This window comes from Peromyscus californicus, unplaced genomic scaffold, assembly GCF_007827085.1.
Source record: "Peromyscus californicus insignis strain IS unplaced genomic scaffold, ASM782708v3 Scaffold_23__1_contigs__length_62951481, whole genome shotgun sequence".
NCBI lineage: Eukaryota > Metazoa > Chordata > Mammalia > Rodentia > Cricetidae > Peromyscus > Peromyscus californicus.
Window position 1 is genome coordinate 8,956,604 of NW_026294534.1, and position 27,141 is coordinate 8,983,744.

Sequence of the window (27,141 nt, forward strand, 5' to 3'; positions counted from 1 at the left end):
AGCAGGTCCCTGCCTTCCTCCTTGTTGTTGAGGCAGGGTCTCTGTTTCTGCTGCTGCGCTGCAGACTTCGGGCGAGCTGGCTGGGGAACCTCCAGGAAATTCTCCCATCTCCGCCTCCCATCTTGCTATAGGCATGCTGGGACTAGAGATGTGTGCCATGGCAAGCGCTTTGGGTTTCAGGGACCAAACTTCCGGCATCACTTGCATAGCTAGTGTTCTTACACGCTGGGTCACCTCCCTAGGCATTATGGTTTTCAGACACAAGGTGATTTTTTTTTTATAACAAATATGATAACTTTCAACTATATTGTTTATTTAATAAAATGTCTGTTTTTAATTATTACAGGCATTAGAAAAATCTATTTATGTAGTAATTCAATACATATGTAACAATCAGCAAGTGAAACACTTGAATTTTACCCCAATTTCTCACTTAATATCTTACCAACTATACACAAACACAGAAATAAATAATAAGGTAGAAATGTCTTCAATGTCTCCGCGTTTGATTCACAAAGAAAATAAACCTTTATGTACAAGAGTGAAGTCTCAGTTCAGGTCATATTTGTATTTAACATCTTCTTGTTAAATAGTAGGTAGCTCTTCTTAAAAAGGTACTGTTTTAGTCACTGGTTTTTTTTTTCAGGAAGAATATGTGTGATCCAATAATTAAAGAAAGCTGAGATTACTCTGGCATGGTCTGTAAGGCAAAAACAGAAACAGAACAAGCAAAAAATAAAATCATAAATAATGATTATTTTATAGGTTTTAGCTCTTTGAACCCTGAGAAACCCTGAAACATCTAACAAAAAGCCATCTTGGTATAAAAATCAGTTGACGATGGTACACTGCAAATGGAAATAGAAAGAAAATAGCAGTTTGTGTCATGGAAAGAATCAGAATCCCAAGTGGTGTGTACTGGGAGTCGCACAGCCTCTGGCTTTCATGGTGGCAAAGCTGTGCTAGGACAGCCAAAACTCGGCTAAGGAGACAGAGTACACTGCCAACATCACCTGCCAGCCGTCCCGTTCCTGCCGAAGGACTCAAGGCTTTTCTCAGATACCTGCCTTTATAGTCACCTGGCTGCATGTGAGTCACAGGTCCCAGAACAGACACATCTAGAGTTTAGTTTAGGACGGTTCTACTTCTGCAGCCCACAGTTACAGAGAATACAAGCTAACCTAAGCCTGGAGGTGGAGGGTGGGAGCAGAGGTTACTCCTCCCCCCGCCTGGCCAAACCCTGGGCTACCCTTGATGTGGTCCATCTGATGCTTTACTTCCAAACCATGTAGCACCTAGTATCTGGGAGATCTGGTGCTGGGGGGGTCCAACTTCCCCTTTATTTCCTATAAGCCCTCTGAGCCCCTCCTAATACTTTTTTTTTTTTTTGCCTAGGGATAAGGTGTTTGACCTCTCTAAGTTTCTTTTTTTCTCTGTTGGGATAATGTAAGGAAAGTCCACACAGTGAATACAGGGAACTGAGTGTAAACATCCCTACCTTGTCCCTAAGTGTCTGAGTGTGACAGAGGCCAGCTCAGCAAATGGCAGCCTGGCTCATAAAGGGGTCTACGATAACAACAGAACAAGGGGGTGTGAGTCCAAGTTTTCGTTAGCATCTGTATGGTCCTAACAACCTGAAGGCAGCAAGCCTGTGAAAGGTATCCGAGTTCTTTTTCAGTAAAGCCTCTGTAGTTTCAGAAGAGAATCCCCAAGCTGCGGGGAGAGAAAGGTGATACGGTGGGCAGGATACATGTGCCTGCTTTCAAGTTCAGACCCCAGAGATGGCAGACACAGCTATCAGACTTCATAGGCTCATTTATAAATAATAAAACCTAATCCCAAAGAGTGACACAGGCCAAATCTCCGTAGGCAAACCTGGTATTTAAGAATAACATCTAGTTGTTTGTGAAACTTTATTTCACAAAATAGCTTGACACTGAAACAATTTTAAGTGCATAGCCTACCCCTGAGCACACTCGAGATGTGTTCAGGACACATACATGAAGGTCTTTATGCCAGAGCAGGACAAGTAAAATTAATTTCATCTCATAAAAAAATCCAATTGGTTTAACCTAATAAACCTAGCTTTATATAGTTTGTTTTTAAAAACACTTTTGGAGTGTGTGTGTGGTGTGGTGTGGTGTGGTGTGGTGTGGTGTGTGGTATGTGTGATTATGTGGTGTGTGTGGTTTTATGTGGTGTGTGGTGTGGGATGGTGTGTGTGTAGTTATGTGATGTGGTGTGTGTGGTCATGTGGTATGTGGTGTGGTATGTGTGGTTATGTGTTGTGTGGTATGGTATGGTGTGTGGTGTGGTATGATGTGGTGTGTGTGGTTCATGTGGAGGTGGTGTGGTGTGTGTGGTTATGTGTTGGTGGTGTGGTGTATGGTGTGTGGTTATGTGGTGTGGTATTTATGGTATGTGGTGGGGTATGTGTGATGTGTGGTGTGGTATGTGTGGTTATGTGTTGTGTGGTGTGGTTTGTAGTGTGGTATTTGTGGTGTGTGGCGTGGTGTGTGTGGTTATGTGTTGTGTGGTGTGGTGTGTAGTGTGGTAAATGTGGTGTGTGTGGTCATGTGTCTACCTGTACGTGTGCATGCAGAAGCCGCAGGGAGACTCCAGGAGTCTTCCCCGATGGTTCCCACCTTACTCTTTAAGATAACACCTCTCGATGAAATGAAAGCTCATCATTTGGATAGGCCGGCTGGCCAGTGATCTGGGATCTGCGTATCTCTATGCTGGCTCCTGGAGATACAGGCACATGTGTTCATTGCTATCCTTCTAGGTGGGGGCTGGGGATTCACATCTGGGCCCCATGAATATTTAGCAAGTGCTCATACCTGCTGAGCCATCTCCTTAACCTTGATTTTCTTTTTAAAAAATAGAACCTTGGCCGGGCGGTGGTGGCGCACGCCTTTAATCCCAGCACTCGGGAGGCAGAGCCAGGCGGATCTCTGTGAGTTCGAGGCCAGCCTGGGCTACCAAGTGAGTCCCAGGAAAGGCGCAAAGCTACACAGAGAAACCCTGTCTCGAAAAACCAAAAAAAAAAAAAAAAAAAAAAAAAAAAAAAAAAAAAAAAAAGTTGTAAAAAAAAAAAAATAGAACCTTTTGCAGTTCAGCATAAAACCTTCTTATGGATATTTAAACATGGATATTTAAATTTGCCAAATAATCCAATAGGCATGATAAGGGCAACTGGCCGCTGGCCTGTCAGGCGGTGGTCCTTGCTTTCAGGGGAGCATCTGAAGCCCCTCGTCTTCCCCAGGAAACACCCGGACTTCCCAGGAGCTTCTTCGGCCCCACGGCCTCCTTCCATTTCTTTTCTGTCTCCTCTCTGGCCTGTCGCAGGTCATCTTTGCTCAAGTCCCTCAGGACTCCTCAGTCATCGTCACAAAGAAGCCTCTGTCCTCTCGTCTCCCCTCAGCTGTATCCAGGTGGCCACAGACCCCCATACTCCTCTATCCATCCCTTCTGGACAGACAGGACCACAGACCCTCATACTCCTCTATCCATCCCTTCTGGACAGACAGGACCACAGAACCCCATACTCCTCTATCCGTCCCTTCTGGACAGACAGGACCACAGACCCCCATACTCCTCTATCCGTCCCTTCTGGACAGACAGGACCACACACCAGGCCTGATACCCACATACTACAGTTTGCATAGAGTGGGGACCGAGAAAGATCGGAGAAGTGAGAAAAGGAAAGATCACCACAGTAATCCAACACTCGTCCTAACCGTTCCAATGATAAGATTTTAATACAGCATCAAGATCTTCAGAAGACAGAAAACTTCACCCTCTGCCAAACTGACAGGGAAGAAAAGAAGAAAAATGAATTATTCCACTCCCAATTAAATTCAGAGCCCCCAAAACTGATAACTCAAAGGCCAAAAATTAGATGGCATCTATGTTTTTGCATACATGACGAGGCATCTTTTTATGCCAACCAGAAGCACATGAAGCCCCTTTCTCTGAATGTTCTATTCTATGAGTATCTTTTTATGCTCAGATCCGGAGGAAGTCCTTGAGTAGACACTGCAGTACTTACCAGGAGGCATCATACAGTGCTCTGGGAACATCTTCAGAGCGCTCTGCAGCCTCTCAGTGTCCTGCAGAAGCAGCAGAGTTTTCATGTGGTCCAGAATGAGCACATCCGAGGGAGGCATGCTCCGAGACTCAAGGAGGCTCAGCAGCTCTTCTGTCGTTTCTACACACACAGCTGGATCGATGTCTTTGGAAGTATCTGAAAGAAGTCACGCACGATCTGAGATTCAAGATAAACTTTCACTTCCTTAAGAGTCCTCAAACACACATTCCGCTTGTGATGAGATGCATGAGATAGAACAAGCTCCCAGGGGAGAACTGGAATAGAACTCTGGAAAGAGACAATAACGTGCCACTATTGGAACGACACTGCAGAGTCAGCTTGTGTGTGTCTGATCTTTTAAACACCTTCCAAGCATAACACAGTGCTCCGAGTCAGAGACAACAGCAGGAAAAAACAGACAAGGAAACCAAGCTCAAAGTCATGCTATGGGGCTTTACAACCATTGGCAATAGAGCAAGAGTTCCTGCTGTTCAGCACGAATAGGAAAGCCACCCAAGAGGCCAGCTTTGTTCTCCAAAGGGCCCATTGATCTAGGTGTCTGTCTTAGAAAGATAATGGGTCTTTTTTCTTTGGCTCTTTTAAAGGTCTTTAAACTTTCCATTTATTTACTTATTATTTTTACTTAGCACACTAAGTGTGGATCTCCCTTATTTTTCCCATGCACACCCGGTTCTCACTTGCCTCACCGCTGCCTTTGCCCGCAGACATCACCACTCTTTCTGGTCCCTAACTAGTCCTCCTTCTGCTTCCATGTCACATGCTCTCCACACCTGCTGCTGTCCTCCCTCCCCACTTCCTTCATCTCATGGTCCCCTTTCTACTCCCATGTCCTGGACACACACACACTCACACACACACACACATGCAAATTCATATTTCCATATGGGAAAAACAACGGCAACGTCTGTATATCTGAGCCTGGCTTGTTTCGCTGAGCATCATGAAGGTCTTAGTTCCAGTTTCCTGTAAGGGTCACAGTTTCAATCTTTTTTGCAGCGGGACACAATTCCACTGTAGTAGGCACCATATTTTCTCGGCCAGTATCAGGGTTTTCTTTGCCACCAGCTTTCTGTGGTTGACGGTGTGCTTATATGTGATGGTGTCTGTATTAGTCCTTGTGGTAGTCTGAATGGTAATGGCCAACACAGGCTCAGAGACTTGAATGCCTGGTCACCAGGGAGTGGTGCTATTAGGAGGTGTGGCATCGCTGGAGGAAGTGTGTCACTCGGGGTGGGCTCTGAGGTTTCAGAAGCTCAAGCCAGACCCAGTGGCACACTTTTCCTGCTGCCTGAGGATCCAGACATAGAACTCTCAGCTACTTCTCCAGCACCATGTCTGCCTGCACACTGCCATGTCTCACCATGAAGATAATGGACTGAACCCCTGAACCTGTAAGCCAGCCCAATGAAATGTTTTCCTTTATAAGAGTTGCTGTGGTCATGGTGTCTCTTCATAGCAATAGAACACTGACTAAGATGGTCCTGCTGGAGTATGTATGTCCTTTATCACTTTGAAAAGCCCAGTTATCATCTCTAGAAACAGTTCCTGCCCTGTTTACCCTCTTCCTGAGTTACAGTCATCTGGGTGTTAGATCTCCTGCTGTGTTGGGGGCATTTCACAAACAATTACAGGAATATTTTTACAGTAGTGTTTAAACAGTCACTTCTCACATGACTATATACTTCTCAGTTGTACTCTTAAGAACATTTCATATCTGGCTGAAATTTGCATCTAGTATACCCTCTACCTTTTCCTAGACCCCCCAGTGAAGCTTATCCAAATGGGAGAGCAAACTTCCAGTGCAGCTTGTTCTGAGTGTGATCATGGTGGATCCTGACTGGCACTTGCTCTTTCTGGTCCTTAGGTCAATTGCTAATAAAATAGTATGAAAATGAACAACTGTCAACTATGAGGATAAACCTTTATATTTTTCAGATCCTATATAAATATATATATATAGTTACTAAAAAATGCTTACTGAAAACTCAAGCCAGCAAGTTGTACATGAAAAATAAAAGTAAGTGTGCCTCCAGGAAAAAGCCACGGCTCTTTTATTTTTCTGGTGGCTGCCAGCTGGGATGTTCTTCATTTAGAAACACAGCCTCGAACACCAACATATCCCAAAGCCTAACTCTAGAGAGGTAACGCTCATAAGCTCAATCCACATGTGGAGCCCCAACTTCACGGTGGGAGCCCCAACTTCACAGCACTGGTTGTAGTTTCCCACAAGGTAAACAGGAGAAATAACATGTAGGAGCCATGGGCTAATGTAGTTTCATGTTGGAAAGAATTGAAATATTCTGGGTTTTGACTTGAAACTTAACTATTGACTTGGAATATTGTGATGGTTAGTCCAAACTGTCAGCTAGAATCAGCTGTGAGATGGCCCTCTGGGCAAGCCCATGGCAGATTTATTGATTAGGGCTAATTAAAATGGGAAGATCCACCCACTGTGGGTGGGCACTGTTTCAGACTGGGACCCTGGACTGTATAAAAAGGAGAAAGAGAGATGAGGACAGACACTCACTGTCCCTCTGTCCCTTCCTCCTGACGGTGGGCGCCATAGGACCAGCTGCCTAAAGCCCCGTGCTCCGACTTCCCCACCGTGAAGAACTCTCTTCATTATATGTAAAATAATATGTAAAAGCCAATACGCCCCCTCTTCTTCCTTAAGTGACTGCTGTCAGGCATCTTATCAGGGCAATGAGAAAAATAACTAAGACTGATATTTGCATGTGTTTTATACAGTAACAGTTTAAGTATTTTACTATACTTAGTTTTTTTTAATTTATTTTTGGAGCTGAGGATTGAACCCAGGGCCTTCCACTGAGCTAAATCCCCAGCCCTACACTTAGTTATTTTTCCTAATACTAAGTGGATGTCATTATTCAAAGGAAAACATGGATAGGACACCTACCATCATAAAAATAAATTTCTTGTGTTGACTTGAGGAAACTCAGGAGGCTGTCTGCCTTACTGTTGGCGAGTTCGATGTCTTCCTGGGTGGGGCCTGAGACTGAGCCCTCCTGGTCGCCTTCGGCCTCTCCTCTCTCAACGTAGTCCCCGTCTGCCTCGCTGCTGCTCTCGGGCTGATACAGGAAAGTGATCCCGACGGCCTTAACTAGGCCAGCCGCTTTCTTCCTCCTCAGCTGCAGCTTCTTTTTCAGCTTCTTCCTCTTGTTTTTGCTCATCTTGGGGGCATCCGGATGCTCTGGATGCACTTTCTCTTGTGAGAGACCTGGCTGCATCTCGAGTTCTGCTTGCTTTATAGCAACATCATTGAGGTTTTTAATGTTTTTCTTGGATTTGCGTTTTCTTATTCTTTTCCTTTTTGGTTGATCATGATGATCCAGCTCTGCTAAAAAATTCAAATATGGTAATTTTTAGTATAATAGAACCATAGCAACCACATTTAATTTAAATACATTTTCCATCATGATTTTTACAGAAATTTGAACAACTTACTTCAGTGATTACTTTACCTTAAGTGATCACACCCCTTAAACCTTAGTTAGTATAAACTACAATTCACATGACTAGCTGATTCCCCCCGCCCTACAAAACAAATATACACACTCACAGCAATTAGAATTGGGACATCCAGTGTGTTTTTGGGGATGTAATTGTTATTTTATTAGTGAAAAATTTAATCTCCCATGGTCCTGGAATAAAAGTGTATGAACTAGTCTCTCTCTCTTTCTTTCTTTCTATCTATCTATCAAGCATCTATCTGTCTATCTATCTATCTATCTATCTATCTATCTATCTATCTATCTATCATCTATCTGTCTGTCTATCTATCTATCGTCTATCTATCTGTCTATCTATCTGTCTGTCTATCTATCTATCTATCTATCTATCATCTATCTGTCTATCTATCTATTTATCTATCTATCTATCTATCTATCTATCTATCTATCTATCTATCATCTATCTGTCTGTCTATCTATCTATCATCTATCTATCTGTCTATCTATCTATCTATCTATCTATCATCTATCTGTCTATCTATCTATCTATCTATCATCTATCTATCTATCTATCTATCTATCTATCTATCTATCTATCTATCTATCTATCATCTATCTATCTATTTTGTTTTTTGAGATAGGGTTCAGGGTTCTCTGTGTAACAGCCCTAATTGTCCTGGAACTAGCTCTTTAGACCAGGGTGGCTTTGAACTCACAGAGATCCACTTGGCTCTGCCTCCTGAGTGCTGGGATTAAAGGCGTGCACCACCACCCGGCTTAGTCTTCTTATTTATTTACTTATTTTTCTTGAGATAGGGGCTTCCTATATAGCTGACACCAGGCTGGCTTTAAATTTGAGATCGTCTTGCCTCAGTCTCTAGCTGTCTGCCTTCAGAATGTGAGTGCTGTAATGCTGAACGGGAACAGACATTTACAGTTGACTGCAGGAGCTAGTACGAGTGACCTATCAGTGAGAAACACAGAGCTATCTCACGAGCAGCACAGCCCTACACAGTGACAGCGAAGAAATATCGCACACGGAGTTAGGTGGGAGAACACCCAGTGTATGTGCTGTTACTAATGAGAGGAATGTCTGACAGCGCAGAACTGACTCCTGAAGAACATGTATGAAGACTCCTGAAGAATGTGTATGGAGACTCCTGGAGAACATATATGGAGACTCCTGAAGAACGTATATGGAGACTCCTGAAGAATGTATATGGAGACTCCTGAAGAACGTGTATGGAGACTCTTGAAGAACGTGTATGGAGACTCCTGAAGAATGGATATGGAGACTCTTGAAGAACATATATGGAGAGACTCCTGAAGAATGTATATGGAGACTCCTGAAGAATGTATATGGAGACTCCTGAAGAATGTATATGGAGACTCCTGAAGAATGTGTATGGAGACTCCTGAAGAATATGTATGGAGACTCCTGAAGAACATATATGGAGACTTCTGGAGAATGTATATAGAGACTCCTGAAGAACGTATATGGAGACTCTTGAGAATATACATGGGGACCGTGAAAAAATATGACACAAAATTCTGCATTCCATCACACACTATCTTACACGTTTGAAGGTCTAAGCATACAGGCATGGACGCCACATTCTTCTCATCACATGTAACTCATGCACTACGGGTCCTCCCTGCCTGACCATATCCACAAGTGCAAAGCTTGCCTATACCTTGAGCTTTGCTTTTCAGACAATTTTGAATTTTAGAAAATTCTTGTTTGAGATTTCTGAGCTGTATACTCCTAAGAAACCAAGATAAACCAAAGTGCTGCTTACTGACCCCACAGGAAATGACCTGGAGGGTCCCTTTCTCTGTTTGCATACTGGAATCCTTATGTGCAGCTAACTCCCATGGAGATGCATAAGCAGTTGCAGTATGCCTCATCCACCTTGAAAATGTCAAGAGATGTCTTTCAGTGAGCGTGAACCCTTCTCTCTCACCTGACATGGATCACCCCTGAGCTTTGTGTCCTTGTCGGATTAGATGCTGTGTTGTGGGAACGGTGAACAAATCTCATTGCTATTTTTGAATGAAAGTTCTCAGTTTTCTCCTGACACACTTAGCAACGGTATCTATGAAACCTACTGCTATCTCAAACTTGACACGAGGCCAGAACTACTCCTCATAAAATCAGGGTATTAGATTATGGTCTAGCTCATAAATTGCTTCCCTTAATCATGGGTGGATTTCTGAATAGAGTACTTTTCCATTTCATTTGCAAGTAGGCACTGACATCAGGGGCCTGCTAAGCGTGGCTACAGATCAATGTTGATTTCAAGTATCTTTGAATTCCTGACCATGAAACGGTCTATTAAATATTCATAGCACCAAAGTGACTGCTGTTTGTGGAACCGTTTTTCTTGGGTTTATTTCATAACAGGAAAAAAAATTCTTACTGGTATCTTTAGAAATATTTAATGTCATTAATTTGGAGAAGAGAATCCAGAGATACCATCTCAAAGGAAGGGCACATTTGGGAGCCAGTGTGACAGTCTCTGGTATGTGAGTCCTGACTGCTCACTAAGGAGGTGGGTAGAGGCTCCTCAGTTCTCCTCAGGCTATCTGCGGCCACCTCCAGAACTACAGCTAGCTGCCAGCTTTGTCCTCTGTGGCTTCTTTTCCCAGTGGTCATACCATAGTATGAATGGCGGTCACACTGAGAACGATTACAACACTGATCTGCTATTTAAAAAAAGACGATAAAGTAGCCGTTCTAAAAGGCAGCAGCAGCAAAACAGCTCTCAAGTGATGTATTTACTATACTTTTTTCAAATCAATATATGTGTGCTATTGAAATGGAAAACTTAAAAAGTCACTGTTAACCCAGACCTGGGAAGTCCACTACGGTCGCTCGGGATGAGATGAGTGCAGATTTGCTTGTACCCTGCTGTATTTACATTATTTCCATGTCTGGAATACTGAACATACACTGCTTTACAATGAGGAAAATTTATTTTAAACTTGATATTTAAATAATAAGTTCAAACTTATTATTTAATACTAAGTTTAAACTTATTTTAAAATTATGCCATCTCAAAATGTATAGACTGCCACTAAGTCCTTCCCAGATGTAGATGTTAACTATGTCAAGAGGTAAGAAAATCAATAGTGAGCATTTATCTTAAGTAGGTAGAGGTCTAGGGATACAAAACTGTGGACAGGGATATAGCTCAATGGTTAAGTATCTGCCTAATATAAACGAGGCTCTGGGTTATCACCAGCACTGAAAAGCAAAATGAACAACAAATATATATATATTATATATATAAAATATGTTTATAAATATATACATGCACACACATATGTATGTAGGTGTATGGCTGTTTCTCCATGGTGTGGTATGAATCTCTATAATTCCAGAACTTGAGACACTAAGGAAGGACAGTGGGTAGTATCTAAACCAGTATGAGCTATGTAGGGAGATCTGACCTCAAAACAACAATAAATAAGAAACATAAGCAAGCAAACAGCAAATTAGAAGGAAAACAAACACAGGAATAGCAAATAGAGAAAAATCCATAATCATTGACGTTTTAAAGAAAACCTGACTGATAGTTGTTGAGACGTGTCAAGGAGAGAGGGAGGAAGGCACAGCTACCAACATCAGGACACAGCACCCTAGAGGATACCTCATTCCTGTCGACAACCCAGCGGAAGGATGCTTTGACCTATACCATACAACAGGCTAGACAATCTGCAAGAAACAGAGAATTCAGATTTACCAACAATTTACCAAAGAGATGAAGAAACAGAAAACCTGAATAGTTGCATGTTCTTAAAAATTAAAGGGGGGAGTGGCGATGGGGAGGTAACTCTGTTAAAAGCACTGACTGTTCTTCCAGAGGGCTAGGGTTCAGTTCCCAGTACCCACATGGTGGCTCCAATTGTCTGTAACTCTGCTTCCCTGGGATCCAGTGCTCTTCTGGCCTCCACAGGCCCTTCATGCAAGCAGTGCACAGACATGTGAAAGCAAAACATCCATGCACATAAATCAAAACTAAAAAGAATGCCAAATCTAGGTTCGTCTGTGAATCCTATTGAACACGTCAACAACAACAACAACAACAACAACAACAACAAAGCCTATGTCCACCTTGCAGAACTATTACTGGAGAGTAGAAAAGACAGTGCACCCACAGTTTGCTCCCCACTCTGAAACTTGATGAAGACATTGCAAGGGAGATGTCTTGCTTCCTTTTCAATGCTGTGGTAAGATATCATGACCAAGGCAACCTATAAGAAAATGCTTTTAATGTGGGGCTCCTAGTCCCAGAGGGTCAAAGTGCATGGCCATCATGCATGGCAGCATGGCATCATGGCATCATGGCACCAGGGAGGCAGGTATGGCACTGGAGCAATAGCTGAGCGCTCACATCTTGAGACACAATCACAAAGCAGGGAGAGCTAACTGGGAGCTTTGTGAAAGCCCCACCTCCACCCCCAGTAACACATCTCCTCCAACGAGGCCACAAATACCTCCTAATCCTTCCCAAACAGTTTCACCAACTTGGGACCAAATATTCAAACACATGAGCCTGTGGGGCAATTCGTGTTCAAAGCACCACAGGAGGGGAGAAAAGAAAAAAAAACTTGAACAAAATCTTAATGATAGTAATAAAAAGATTCCCATGATAGCAACTACTTGGTAAATTTTGATACTACTATATGACAAGGTCTTAGGTCCAATTAAAATCAAGAAGGAAGGCCGGGCGGTGGTGGTGCATGCCTTTCTGTGAGTTCGAGGCCAGCCTGGGTTACAGAGTGAGTTCCAGGATAGGCAAAGAGCTATACAGAGAAACCCTGTCTCAAAAAACCAAAAAAAAAAAAAAAAAAAAAATCAAGAAGGAAAACTCAAAACATGCTAAGGAGTAGCTAAAAGATCCCTGCTACTGCCATACACCATGCTGGCATGTTAAAATCTTTCCTTGACTTAGAAAGAAAGAATGATGTCAGGCCACGTGCTTGTGGATCAGCTCTATCTCAGGACGGACCCAGGCAGAAAAAAGGGGGAACTGAGAGTGCATGAGACTCATACTGCTGCATATAAAGAAAATCCCAAAGTGTGTGGACAAGCTCTTTCCTAAGAGGTAAGGGCACAAATAAGTGTGAACGGCATAGTTCATCAGGAGAAAGAATGTGATGCCGGTGCATTCCTAGATGGATCCCCAGTAAGGAGATGGAGTAGAAGACCCCAGACCAACTCCCAGCAACTCTTAGTGAGGGCTTCTACTGTTGGGAAGAGATACCATGACCATGGCAGCTCCCATAGAGGAAAACATTAATTGAACCTGGATTACAGTTTCCGAGGTTCAGTCCATTATTGTCATGGCGGGGAGCATGGCAGCGTGCAGGCAGACATGGTGCTGGAGAAGGAACTGGGAGTTCTTACATCTTGACTCACAGGCAACAGGAAGTGGACTGAGACACTGGGTGTGGCTTGAACATATATGAGACCTCAAAGTCCACCTCCACAGTGACACACTTTTTCCAACAAGACCACACCTCCTAACAGTGCCACTCCCTTTGGGGGCCATTTTCTTTAAAACCACCACATTCCACTCCCTGGCCCCCAAAGGCTTGTAGCCATATCATAAAGCAAAAATGCATTCAGTCCAACTTCAAAAGTCCCTATAGTCTATAACAGTCTCAAACTTACTTAAAAGTCCAAAGTTCAAAGTCTCTTAACTGAAATCCCCTGTAAAATCAAAATCAAAAGTCAGATCACATACTTCCAACATTCAATGACACAGAATATACAGGACCATTCCAAAACAGGAAGGGAGCATAGTGAAGAAATATTGGACCAAAGCAAGACTGAAAACCAGCTGGGCAAACTCCAAATGCTGCATCTCCCATGTCTGGTGTCAAAATGCTCTTCAGATCTCCAACTCCTTTCAGCTTTGTTGACTGCAACACACTTCTTTCTCTCTTCCACTCTCTGTTAGCAGCTCTCCTCGGCAGGTATCTCACAGCTCTGGCATCTCCAACATCTTGGGGTTTCCAATATAGGCTTCACCTTCACAGCTTCACACTGTGGCCTCTCTAGGCCTCCATTCAGAGACACCCCTGACACGTGCCTGTCCTCAGTGGCTTTCCTTAGTTGGGGAGGAAGCCAAAACCCCTTTCTTCTATCCTTGACTCTAAAGCCAGAACCATGTGGCCGAAGCTGCCAAGTTCTGCTGCTTGCTGGGGCTGGAACATGGCCCCTTCATTCAATTACATCTTCACCAGCTTTCTGTTTTTGATAGTTTCCTTCACTGCCTAAGCTTGGCTGTCCTGAAACTCCATCTATAGACCAGGCTGGCCTCAAACTCAGATCCACCAGCCTCTGCCTTCTGAGTGCTGGGGTTAAAGGCATCCACCACCACCACACCCTGCTCTAAGCTTTTCTTTAATTCCTTTTCACAAGTTGGAAACTTAGCTGGGTGGGATCTTGCCTTGAGGCCACCACTTCTTTTATTCCATTTCTTAATCTGTTCATCTCCTTGAACACAGGACTTAGCTCCATCCACTTCCTGGTGCTCCTTTTCTCCTCAGCTTGTTCCTTTTCATTATAAATCTTTATAAGCATGAACACTAGCAGTCACAAGACAGAGTCTATCCTAGGCTGTTTTGAGATTTCCTTTGCCAACAGATATAATCTAAAACTCTTCACTTTAGCCACAGGCAGACTTTCGGACAAGGGCAAAAAGCAGCTGCATTCTTCACCAAAGTATCATAAGACCAGGCCACATACTAACATTCTTCTCCTCTGAAACTCTTGGGCCAGCTCCCACAGTCCAAATCTGCCTACTAGTATGGTCCATTAAGCAATGCTTAAAGCATTAAACTACTTTTCTAATCTACAGTCCCAAGGTCCATATTCCTTCAAACAAAAACATGATCAGGTCTCTCACAGCAATCCCCCAGTCCCTGGTACCAACGTCTGTCTTAGGGTTTCTATTGCTGTGAAGAGATACTATGACCACGGAAACGCTTATAAGGAAAACATTTAATTGGGGTAGCTCATTTACAGTTCAGAGGCTTACTACATTATTGTCATGGCAGGAAACAAGGCAGCATGCAGGCAGACATGGTGCTGGAGAAGTAACTGAGAGTTCTACATCTTGATCCACAGGCAACAGGAAATGAACGTGGCATAGCTTAGGCATAGGAGACCTCAAAGCTCCCCTCCAGTGACACACTTCCTCCAATAAGGCCACCCCTACTCCAACAAGGCCTACTCCAATAGTGCCACTCTATTTGGAGGACATTTTCTTTCAAACAACCACCACAACCCCACTGAAAGTTCCAGGGTCAGGATCAAAGGACAGAAGGCTGAGTTGGGGCTCCCAAGTTGGCAGAATCAAGGTCAAGGTCCTTACAGAGTATGTTTATTTAGACCTTAATGATGACTTTAGGAGTGACACATTGTACCTTGGCTTCTGCAATGTCCTGGGGTCCCACAGGATTGCTGCATCATAGATTTCAATGATGTGGCTCTATCATTTGCATTTGCTGTGGATATGCATCCCCTAGGTTGTAGAATTTCCCGGGTTTGTAGAGCATCACACAGTATATAAAATATACTACATATACGTTCATACAGGAAAGCTGTAGCCTCTATCTTATTTAAAACACATGCCTACAGCAGTGTGGCTTACACACACATTTGGCAACTGAGAAAATAAGATGTGTGTGCATAATTTTCATATACTAGCTAAAGGAGAAACACTTCCTTGGGATTTGGGAATCTTAGAAAGTCTTTAAGGGTAAAAAATACTTTAAGAAAGAAACTATAAGCACGGTGGCAAAGCTGTGTGACAGTCAGTGTCAGAGAAGCACAGTTCACTCACCTGTGGTTCTGACCCTCAGTCTACTTGGTCAAGCCTATGCCTTACAACCATGCTTTTCATGCCCTTTTCCACGAGGACCTTGAAGACACTCCTTAAATACAAGTCATATTTTCACCACGGTGGAAAAGCCCTTTGACAAAGATTCTTTGCTTGGCCAGACTGTAGGCAGTCTTCTGACCCTCCTCCAGAGCCCGCCTGCAAATGTTTGCCTAAAATCCAACCCAAGCAAGACCTCTGCTAGGCTGGACTGGCCATAATTCCCTCCTCACACCTGCTCACCTTGCATATCTTTACCTTCTACAACTCCAAGATGATGTCAGCAAGAATCCTGTTAGGTTGGTTTGGCCACAATCCCTCTCATCCTTCATATTTTCTTAGTGACACACACCCCCACACTCATATTTTCACCCCCCCTTCCCTAACTCTAAACCCTCACTTAGGCTAAGTCTACCCTCCCCCACACCTGGGAGGCTCCTGTGGAGCGGCCCTGTACCCATTAAGATAGTCCTAAACACAAGTCTGGCATAAATAAGCATCATTCATGATTTTTTTTTCTTTAATACTATGGACATAACTCACAATCACAACCCATGGCTTCCCCAAAGTCTCACCAGAGGGAAATGACCACAATTATGTTCTCAGATAAACCCAAGATAAGAATTACTGCAAAAATAAGATGTTTAAGGATTATGACACAGTTCAATTTCAACTTAGTTTCTGATGTAATTTCCTCTCTCATGCTTTAAATATCTCAAAGAAAGATTATATATGTGCATACACACACACACACACACACACACACACGTCAGATGCAAATACTTATGTATCAAGTATTTTCATGTAAGAAAAAACTTTCATGTAAGATTAATCATGGAAAATCATTAATTTTTAAAGAGGCTTTTTTATAATCCTGTAGATCCTAAATGTTTCATTATAACCTTTGACAGGGTCATTTGCTCAGGGATTCTAAGGAAAAACTAAGTCACAGGTTTGATTCCTGGGAAGTCAGGTTTCCATAGAAGAAGTCAAGCAATGCAAAGTGAACTTTCTGTATCAGGACTATAGCTCAGGAGCCTGCTTCTAAAGGACAGGTCACAGGTACCACAGTGGGTCTGTGTGTGGATGGTCATGGCTGACACCTATATGAAGTGTTGGACTGAAAGGCCCTGTTCCACGGGCTCTAGTGGGGATGGGTTCATCTGCCTCCCTCATCTCTCTGCTCATCAGGCATTATTGGGCAAAGCATCACTCCTGTGGTCTTCATGTCAAATTCTTGAGTCCAGTTGCACTGACTGACTGTAGGCCACATTGAACCCCTCTTCAGCTTTGTGTCCACATGCCTTAATGACAGGCCCTCATCAGGAATCCTTCTTTGACCCTCCACGTGACTCCAAGAGCCTCAATAAGTACATCAACAACTATATCACTGCTTCTGTTGCGCACTGTGTCCAAAGCACCTCACTCCAGTGTGGCCTCCCATCAGCTCTGAAATGTCTGAACAGTGCTGTCCTTCTGTAATGGGGAACTGCCCTCACAGTAGCCACTGACTGCAAGTAAATGTGTGCATACTTCAAGGAGGGCCTGTGTGACAGGAGGGACAACCTGTAGATCTCACTTTTCCTAGTCGAGTACGAGAGCCACAGGTGGCCAGAGGCAGCTATGCTGGACAGGCTGATGGGTGAAACCATATGAATTCTGTTCTGGGTCACTAGCTAGAGTTTTGAGTAGAGACAAAATAAGTGTTGGAAAGATAATTGCGTGACCAATTAAGGAATAACTTTCACCATACAGTTAAAGATGGTGTCTGTGGTGACATATTGTGTACCCTAATAAAATTTGGCTGAAGATCAGAGGACAGAACGAGCCACTAGATTAAACATAGAGGCCAGGCAGTGGTGGCACACACCTTTAATCCTAGCATTCGGAAGGCAGAGATCTGTCTGGATCTCTGTGAGTTCAAAGCCACCCTGGACTTCATGAGATTGACTCAGTCTAGGAGAGAAACAGATCCAGGCAGTGGTGGTACACACCTTTAATCCCAGTATCTGGAAGTCACATGCCTTTAATCCCAGCATTAGGAAGGCTGAGACAGGAAGTGATATGGCTGGGGCAGAGAAAGGTATACAAGGCGTGAGGAGACAGGAATTGAAAGCATTTTGTACTAGAGCCTTTCATGTGAGGACTCAGAGGATTTCAGTCAGAGGATTCATGGAGTTGACGAGGTGAGACGTGGCAGTGGCTTGTTCCTTTGTCTCTCTGATCTTTCAGCATTTACCCCAATATCTGGCTCCAGGTTTTTTATTAAAAGACCGTTTAAATTTTGTGTTACAGGTATCTGTTTTAAAAGCATGTGAGAAGCCAAGTGCACTGCTTACTTCTGTGCCCCTATAACACTACCACCAACGCCACCAACAGTTCAGAGGAGAGATGTGGGCTCTCGCAGAGCATCGTGGTTGTGGGAGCATGTGGTAGAAGCTGTTCTTCACTTCTTGGCAGACAGTATGAAAAGAAAGTCTGGAGACACAGGAAGGTGTCAGAGTAAGATATTATTCCAAGGATGCCACCCCCTACCCCTACAGCAAGGCTCTACCTCCTACCTTTCTCCACCTCCCAATAACACCATCATATGAACCCATCAAGGATCAATCAACGGATTAGCTCAGAGCCCCTCAGACCTGTCTCTGGAAACCCCTTCACAGACACACCCAGACGTTTGCTTGATTAACGCCCTAGGTATTTCTTAATCCAACTAGGATAATACAAATTAGCAATCACACAAACTAAGTATCAGGTAATTCACAAACTGAAATGTGAATTTCCAATGGTACTGACCCAGCACTGGGACAAGGAACACAACCAGTGCATACAGAACCCGGGACAGGAAGCCTGGGCTGACAGTCACCAGGACTCTGACCACAAAGGAGATGAAATTATAACCCCCTTCACTTAACTACAGGCCTTTAAGGCAGAGTTAATAGCATACTTCTTTTTTTAAAGTAATGATAGATTGGAATTCCTGCTCATTGCACATCAGAAGTGTCAGATACAGCCACAATAAAGAGTTTCCTGTTTTGTCCCAGAGGGACTGGTGGCCTTCTCCTCAGCAGATAGCCTCTGAGTACAGTCTTCATTTTTAAACCCAGACCTGGGAACTCTGCTCTGGTTTTCTCATATTTCTTCATAGCAGACCTTCACGTTAAATGCATATGAATAGAAATACTGACTTATCTTAAGAGCCCTATGAGAACTGCTGGTGCTTCTAACATTGGAAGCCATGTTCCTGATTCTTCCTCTGGAAATGATCTGCTATCAGAAGAACTCAGCTGGTCCAACCCAAACTGGGCGACGGTCCTATCTTCTTTGCTGCCACTCCAGCAGGGTTCTCCGGTGTGCCTCCTTCCCTAGTGCTTTCAGACTACAGAGGCCTTTCTCCAGGCCTGGGCATCTTTTCTTTGAACTGTTAATGAAGGATGAGCCAGTCTTCTGTTACAGGAGGAGCTACAGAGACTACTCAGAGGACCAAAGTCTGAATTGAGTCTGTACTAAGCCTCAGGTGACTGCCTGGAGAGGAACACTTCTCACAGAGCAGTGTCAAATGCATTTTACAGGGAGCTTTTAATGGCAAAGAACAGAAAAACTACTTTCTGGTTGGCAACTGCCGGGAGAGTAAAGCAAGCAAGAAGTTTAACAGAAGCCAGAAACATGCAGTTAGCTGGGGCATTTCTTTTTCTTTTATTATTACTATTTTTAATTATTTATTTTATTGAAAATAGATTTTTTTCTTACACACTACATCCTCATTATAGTCTTCCCTTCCTCTACTTCTTCTAGTTCCTACCCAGTTCCGGATCAACTTCCTTTCTGCCTCTCATTAGAAAAGAACAGGTTTCTGCCGGGCGGTGGTGGCGCACGCCTTTAATCCCAGCACTCGGGAGGCAGAGCCAGGAGGATCTCTGTGAGTTCGAGGCCAGCCTGGGCTACCAAGTGAGTTCCAGGAAAGGCGCAAAGCTACACAGAGAAACCCTGTCTCGAAAAACCAAAAAAAAAAAAAAAAAAAAAAAAAAAAAAAGAAAAGAAAAGAACAGGTTTCTAAGAGATAACAATCAAACACGACAAAATAAAATATGGTAAGAAGGAACGAAAACTTTCATATTGAAGTTGGACATGGCAACCCAACAGAAGGAAAAGAGTCCCAAGAGCAGGCAAAAGAGTCAGAGACCCACTCATTCTCATAGTCAGAAGTTCCATAAAAATATTAAGCTAACAGCTATAAAATATACACAGAGGGTCTTGTGTAGACTCATGTAAGCCCTGTGCTTGTTGCTTCAGTCTCTGAGAGCTCATATGCTCCTTGCTTAGTTGATTCAGAGGGTTTTGTTCTCCTGGTGTCCTTTATCCCCTCTGGCTCTTACAATCCTCCTGCCTCTTCTTCTGCAGGGTTTCCTGAACTCTGAGGGGAGGGATTTGATGGAGACATACCATTTAGATTCTTTCTACATAATGTCTGGCTGTGGGTCTCTGCATCTGTTCCTATCTGCTGCTGGAGAAAGCTGCTCTGATGATGACTAGATAAGGCATTGATCTATGAGTATAGCAGAATATCATTAGGATCAATTTTATTTTTTTATTTTATTTTTGACCAGTCATGTTTGGTTTTACCCTAGGCCTCTGGGCTATCTAGTCTCTGGTTTTTGGTTACTCAAGCATGTCAGGTATGGATTCCTTCTCATGGAGTGGGCCTTAGGTCAAACCAGACATTGGTTGCCTACATCCACATATTCTGTGCCACCATTGCCCTAGCATATTTTGTAGGCAGGACAGATTGTAGGTCAAAGGTTTTGTGGCTGGATTAGTGGACATGTTTCTTCTACTAGTGTACACATTAGAGTACCTTCCTGCACCAAAGAGACTAGAACTTAGGAGTGAAGGCTCCATGTAGGCACCAGCTTGACTTCTCCATGTTCAATGAGTTGTGTGACTGTTGTCCTCAGCAATGGGGCCCACTGACAGTTATCAGAGAGCAACCTTTTGTCTTAGCATCAGTCTGGGTTGCTTGGGGATTTCCATGGGGCTCCCTTTGCCAACAACTCAACTGAATGCAATGAAGTGTCACTACTGGAAGCCTTGCCCAGTTATAAGAGATGGCTAGTTAAGACTCTGTATCCTCATATCCTATTATTAGGAGTTCTTATTAGGATCACCTTTATAAATTCCAGGAAGTTTCCATAACATTCTCCAAATGTCCTCCAATTCTAGCATCTTTCCCAGGACTCTCTCACTCCATCCTACCTGATCCTCCTGCTCTGGAGACCACCTGCCCCCAGTCTACTCATAAAATCTATTTCTTCTTCCCAGGGATATCCTTGTGTTCCCCCAAACCCCTTATCTTTACCTAACCTCTTTGGGTCTATGGATTCTAGCTTGGTTATCATTTACTTAACAGCTAATATCCACTTATAAATGAATACATACCATATTTGTCTTTCTGGGTCTGGGATACCTCATTCTGGAAGATTTTTTTCTAGTTGCATCCATTTGCCTGCAAATTTCATGATGTCATTTTTTTTAAACAGCTGAATAATACTCCATTGTGTAAATGTACCACATTTTCTTTATTCATTCTTCAGTTGAGGGACATCTAGGTTTTTTCTAGTTTCTAGCTATTATGAATAAAGCTGCAATGAACATAGTTGAGCAAGTGTCCTTGTGGTAGGATAGAGTATCCTTTGGGTATATACCAAAAGGTAGTATATCTACCTTTGGGTCTTCAGGTAGATCAATTCTTAATTTTCTGAGGAATTGCCATATTGATTTCCAAAGTGGCAGTACAAGTTTGCACTCCTGTTTGTAATGGAGGAGTGTTCATCTTGCTCCACATCCTTGCCAGTGTGAGCTGGCACTAGTGTTATTGGTCTTAGCCATTCTGGAAGGTGTAGATGGAATTTCAAAGTAGTTTTGATTTGCATTTCCCTGATGACTAAGGATGTTAACTATTTCTTTAAGTGTTTCTCAGTCATTTGAGTTTCCTCTCTGTACCCCATTTTTTAAATTGGACTATTTGTTTTTTTTTTTTTTTGATATCTAGTTTCTTGAGGTCTTTATATATTTTGGATACTAGTCCTCTATTGGATGTGGAGTTGGTAAAAATCTTTTTCCATTCTGTAGGCTGCCACTTTGACTGACTGACAGTGTCCTTTGCCTTACAGAAGCTTTTCATTTTCATGAAGTCTCATTTATTATTTGTTGATTTTAGTGCCTGTATTATCGGTGTTCTGTTCAGAAAGTCATGTCCTGTGTCAATGCATTAAGATAGACAAACCCTTATCCAAACTAACTAAAAGATGGAGAGAGTATATCCAAATTAATAAAACCAGAAATAAAAAGGTCACATAACAACAGACACCAAGGAAAATACAGAGAATCATAAGGACATACTTTGAAGACCTGTATGCCACCAAATGTGAAAATCTAGAAGAAATGGATAATTTTTTCACTAGGTATCACTTACCCAAGTTAAATCAAGATCAGATAAACAATCTAAATAGACCTATAACCCCTAAGGAAATAGAAGCAGTCATTAAAAGCTTCCCAACCTGAAAAAAAGCCCGGGGTCAGATGGTTTTGGTGCAGAATTCTACCAGACTTTCAAAAAAGAGTTAATACCAATACTCCTCAAATTATTCCACAAAATAGAAACAGAAGGAACATTGACTAATTCATTTTATGAGGTCACAGTTACACTGATACCCAAACCACATAAAGACTCAACAAAGAAAGAGAATTACAGACCAATCTCCCTATGAACATAGATGAAAAAATACTCAATAAAATACTTGCAAACAGAATCCAAGAACATATCAAAAAGATCATCCACCATGATCAAGAGGGTTTCATTCCAGAGATGCAGGGATGGTTCAATGTATGAAAATCAAGAAATGTAATCCACCACATAAACCAACCAAAAGCAAAAACAAAACAAAACAAAAAACAAACAATATACATGATCATCTCATTAGATGCAGAAAAGGTCTCTGACAAAATCCAACACCCCTTCATGATAAAAATCCTTGAGAGATTAGGGATATAAGGGACATACCTAACCATAATAAAGGCAATACACAGCAAGCCTATAGCCAACATCAAATTAAATGGAGAGACACTCAAAGCGATTCCACTAAAATCAGAAACAAGACAAGGTTGTCCACTTTCTCCATACCCATTCAATACAGTACTTGAAGTCCTAGCTAGAGCAATTAGACAACTGAAAGAGATCAAGGGGACACAAATTGGAAAGGAAGAAGTCAAAGTATCATTATTTGCAGATGATATGGTAATATACATAAATGACCCTAAAAATTCCTACAGCTGATAAACACTTTCAGCAAAGCAGCTGCATACAAGATTAACAACAACAACAAAACAACAACAACCCTCCCCCCCCCAAAAAAAACCCCCAATAGCCCTCCTATATATAAATGACAAATGGACTGAGAAAGAAATCAGGGAAACAACACCTTTCACAATAGACTCAAATAATATAAAATATCTTGGGGAAACTCTAGCCAAGCAAGTGAAAGACCTGTATGATAAAAACTTCAAGTCTTTGAAAAAAGAAATTGGAGAAGATATCAGAAAATGGAAAGTTCTCCCATGCTCATGGATCAGTAGGATTAACAGAGTGAAAATGGCAATCTTACCAAAGCAATCTACAGATTCAATGTAATCCCCATTAAAATTCCCACACAATTCTTTACAGACCTTGAAAGGACAATTCTCAATTTCTTTTTTCTTTTTCTTTTTCTTTCTTTCTTTCTTTCTTTCTTTCTTTCTTTCTTTCTTTCTTTCTTTCTTTCTTTCTTTCTTTCTTTCTTTCTTTCTTTCTCTCTCTTTCTCTCTCTCTCTCTCTCTCTCTCTCTCTCTCTCTCTCTCTCTCTCTCAAGATTTATTTATTCATTATGTATACAGTATTCTGCCTGCATGTGTCCCTGCAGGCCAGAGGAGGGCACCAGATCTCATTACAAGTGGTTGTGAGCCACCATGTGGTTGCTGGGAATTGAACTCAGGACCTCTGGAAGAACAGTCGGTGCTCTTAACCACTGAGCCATCTGTCCAGCCCAATTCTCAATTTCTTATGGAAAAACAAAAAAAAAAAAAAACCCAACATAGCTAAAACAATCCTGAACAATAAAAGAACTGCTGGCGGTATCACCATCCCTGGTTTCAAGTTGTACCACAGAGCTACAGTTATCAAAACTGCATGGTATTGGCATACAAACAGACACATTGATAAATGGAATCCCACCAAAGACTCAGACATAAATCCAAACACATATGAACACCTGATTTTTGATAAAGAAGACAGAAATACAAACTGGAAAAAAGTCAGCACCTTCAACAAATGGTACTGGTCAGACTGGATGTCCACATGTAGAAGAATGCAAATAGATCCATCTTTATCAGCCTGAACAAAATTCAACTACAAATGAATCAAAGACCTACACATAAAACTAGATACACTGACAGAAGAGAAAGTGGGTTTGCCTTGATAGCCGGGGCATTTTGACCCGGAGTTTCAGAATGGGGTTGGATTCTTTCCCACCGGACTTTTCATAATGGGGGTAGAAAAGGTGTGTGTGGGAGTCAGTTTCAGGTTCAACCAAAGATGGCTCCAGCTGAGACAAGACAGAGGAAACTTTGCTCTGTCACGTCTCCTAGTCACTGTGGGTAGGCAGGGGACTGACTTTCACAGTGGCCAGCTGGCATACAAGGCCGTCCTTACTTGATGTATGCAGAGATGCAGAGCCCCCAGTCTCACTCCCCACCCTAGTTCTATGGAGCCCATGCTTACCGCTTCCCCAACCTCCTATTAAGTCTCCAGTTGCCTGAACAGCAACCAAAGGATCTCAACTGTTTCCTGTACTCTGAGCACCTAATGCTGACGGAGCTTGAACTAAAACTGGCGTGCTTCTGTTTGACATTTACAGGAACCCAATGGCCTAACTGTCAGGGCCTGACAGAATCTCACCATTCAGATGGAAGTAAACATGAAAAGATGAACAACAGGCACTCACTGAGCTCCTGGAGTGGGTTCACACCAGCAGAGCATGTGCCCAGACGGCTCCTGTGCTGAAACTCACTGTCCCAGGGTCTGCACACCAATGTCCACCCTCTGAGTATAACCACACATCTGGATTTCTGTGGTAAGCCATCATTTCTGAAGTTTTTTTTAATAGTCATTTGGTTTATTTGCTTGTTTATATTTTACAGGTAAAATCCTATAAAATTAATTGTGTGTCTAACTAGAATATGAAATTTGCTTGTTAGTTTCATCACAGAAAATGATTAGAAAGTATTTATTATCATGAAAGAAGGATTATTTTATAGTATTTACAAACTTTTATCTGATGCTTTCTCTCAGTTTAAATGTAAAAATAAATTTTAGAATTTTTCTGGAAGTTCTAATTAAAACTGTTAAATACTCAAGGGACCCCACCCTCACCCCAATAGCAAGTTACACACATCTCTTTTAAAAGAACATCTCAGAAATGCTCAGCTTTGAGGACGGGAAGTTTGACCAGGAAGCTCATGGTACCAAATGGTGATTCCACTGTAATTCATAGGCGAACATCAGATGACTCTATTTCTAGGCTAACAAATTGCATTTCTTTATCTACAATGACAAAGTGATAAAAACATTCATTTAGCATTGAGCATGATCAAGCGGATGACACAGAAAAGAAACAACATTAATCAAATACATGAAGACTGTTTAAAAACAGAGAGTAGAGAGGATAAAATAAACAGAAGTAAAAGACCTCATTCTATAAATTACATCACTGAATTCAATTTTCATCTTTAAATGCTTGCCTCAGCGACTAATGTTGCTGAGTTCCTACTGAACAAATAGTGACTGGGAGGTCTCAAACACAGCCCAGAAAGTGAGTGGCCCACCATGCCGCCAGATGAGCACACAGGTCTGCACAGTGACAGTGATCCACTATACTCCCTACCTGTTCACAGTTGGAATGTCAAATGTCCTCCCAACAGGCTCATGTTTAACATTGTTCCCCATAGTCGGTGGCACTGCTTTGGGAGGTCATGGGACTTTCGCGGAAGGGACATGAGCGGTGGAGGTAGGTCATTGAGGGCAGGGCTTTAAGAGCTATAGCTTGTTGTTTTTGCTCTTTTGGGGGCCCCACCACCCAGATCCCAAATAAATCACAATTTATCCTTAATTATAAATGCCTGGACTTTGCGTGGCTTGTTTCTCGCCAGCTTTTCCTAACTTTAAATTAACCCGCCTGTCTTCTGCTTCTGGGCTTTCACCTTTCTCTGTTTCTGTACACCTTTCTTTCTCACTCCGTGGCTGGTTGTGTAGCTGGGTGGCTGGCCCCGATGTCCTCCTCCTTCTCTCCCTCCTAGATCTCTCCTTCCAGATTTCTCCTTCTATTAATTCTGTCTGCCTGCCAGCCCCGCCTATCCTTTCTCCTGTCTCACTATTGGCCATTCAGCTCTTTATTAGAACATCAGGTGTTCTAGACAAGCACAGTAACACAGCTTCACAGAGTTAAACAAATGCAACATGAGCAAAAGTAACACGCCTTAAAATAATATTCTACAACAATAGCCCATCCGGCTTCTGGCCAGAGCTTCTGTCCCCTGGCTGGTGCCATGTGAGAAGCTGTCACCGCAAGCTTGCCACAGACCCGACCCACTCCTGTTGCCGTGCTTTTCCACGTGACGGACTGTGCCCTCTGGACTGTAAGCCAAAACAAATCCTTCTTCCTTTAAGTTGCGTCTTTCAGGTGTTTGGTCATGGTGACAAGAAAAGCAGCTAACGCACCATCCCTGACCAGGCTCTGCAGGGGCATCTGTGAGTTACTCTCCTTGGAGCTCACAGCGTTGCTGCGAGACGCACTTGACCCTGGCCAGGGGTCTGGCACTCGTTCTAGACGAGCTGTCGGAGGAAAAGCACGTTGTCAGAATCCTGAAGAAGGGTGTCTGAATGCGCCTTTATCATTTCTAAATACAGATCACATTTGAAGGCTGTGTGTGTGTGTGTGTGTGTGTGTGTGTGTGTGTGTGAGAGAGAGAGAGAGAGAGAGAGAGAGAGAGAGAGAGAGAGAGAGAGAGAGAGAGGTAGAAAGTGTAGACTATTAGAAACAAAGGGGGCACGAGATGCAGTCAGTAAAAAATATTTGCGGAGGATAAAACCATCATTACTGGATTTAATACATCTTGACTTTTAACATTCCAAATGTAGAGTAAAGAGGCATTTACAGTGTTAGCTAGGGCTGGGGTGATGCTCAGTGAAGGGGTGCTTTTCTAGCCTTGTGAAGTCCTGGGTTTGTTCTCTAATTCCTCAAAACAACCCCCCACCGTGTTCACACAAGCCTCCCTCGCTTTGCCCATTTTAAGACAGAGTGTATATACTACACAGCTCCGTGGTATTGAACTTGAGGTCCCCCTGACTTTGTCTTCTGGGTGCTGCTGGGTTAGTTCCTGTGTATTAGTGCAAAATCCAAAGTTACTGTAATACTTTTTCTTATATATAGCCTTCTCATGTATAGTATCATTTAAATAACCATATACATGAATTTATACCATATAAATTCATAATATGAATTTCTCTAGTAAAACTTTAAAGCAAAACTCAGAAAAAAAAGAAATAGGCTTATAACTAAAATATATTCCAAATGAT

General features: G+C 42.6%; 1 protein-coding gene across 6 annotated transcripts in view; it reads right to left on the minus strand.

The window, feature by feature from the left end:
• Positions 1-292: 292 nt before the first annotated feature.
• The window catches only part of Erich1 (glutamate rich 1), a 74,705-nt gene continuing 47,856 nt past the window's right edge, over positions 293-27,141 (minus strand). For 3 of the 6 annotated variants that reach the window (XM_052751759.1, XM_052751755.1, XM_052751756.1), the window contains 3 exons: positions 7,029-7,469; positions 4,052-4,246; positions 293-700 (listed from right to left, as the gene is read on the minus strand). In XM_052751759.1, the coding sequence (XP_052607719.1) occupies positions 627-700; positions 4,052-4,246; positions 7,029-7,469 (710 nt within the window). In that variant the 3' untranslated portion in view covers positions 293-626. The other 3 variants (XM_052751753.1, XM_052751754.1, XM_052751758.1) reach the window with 3 other exon arrangements.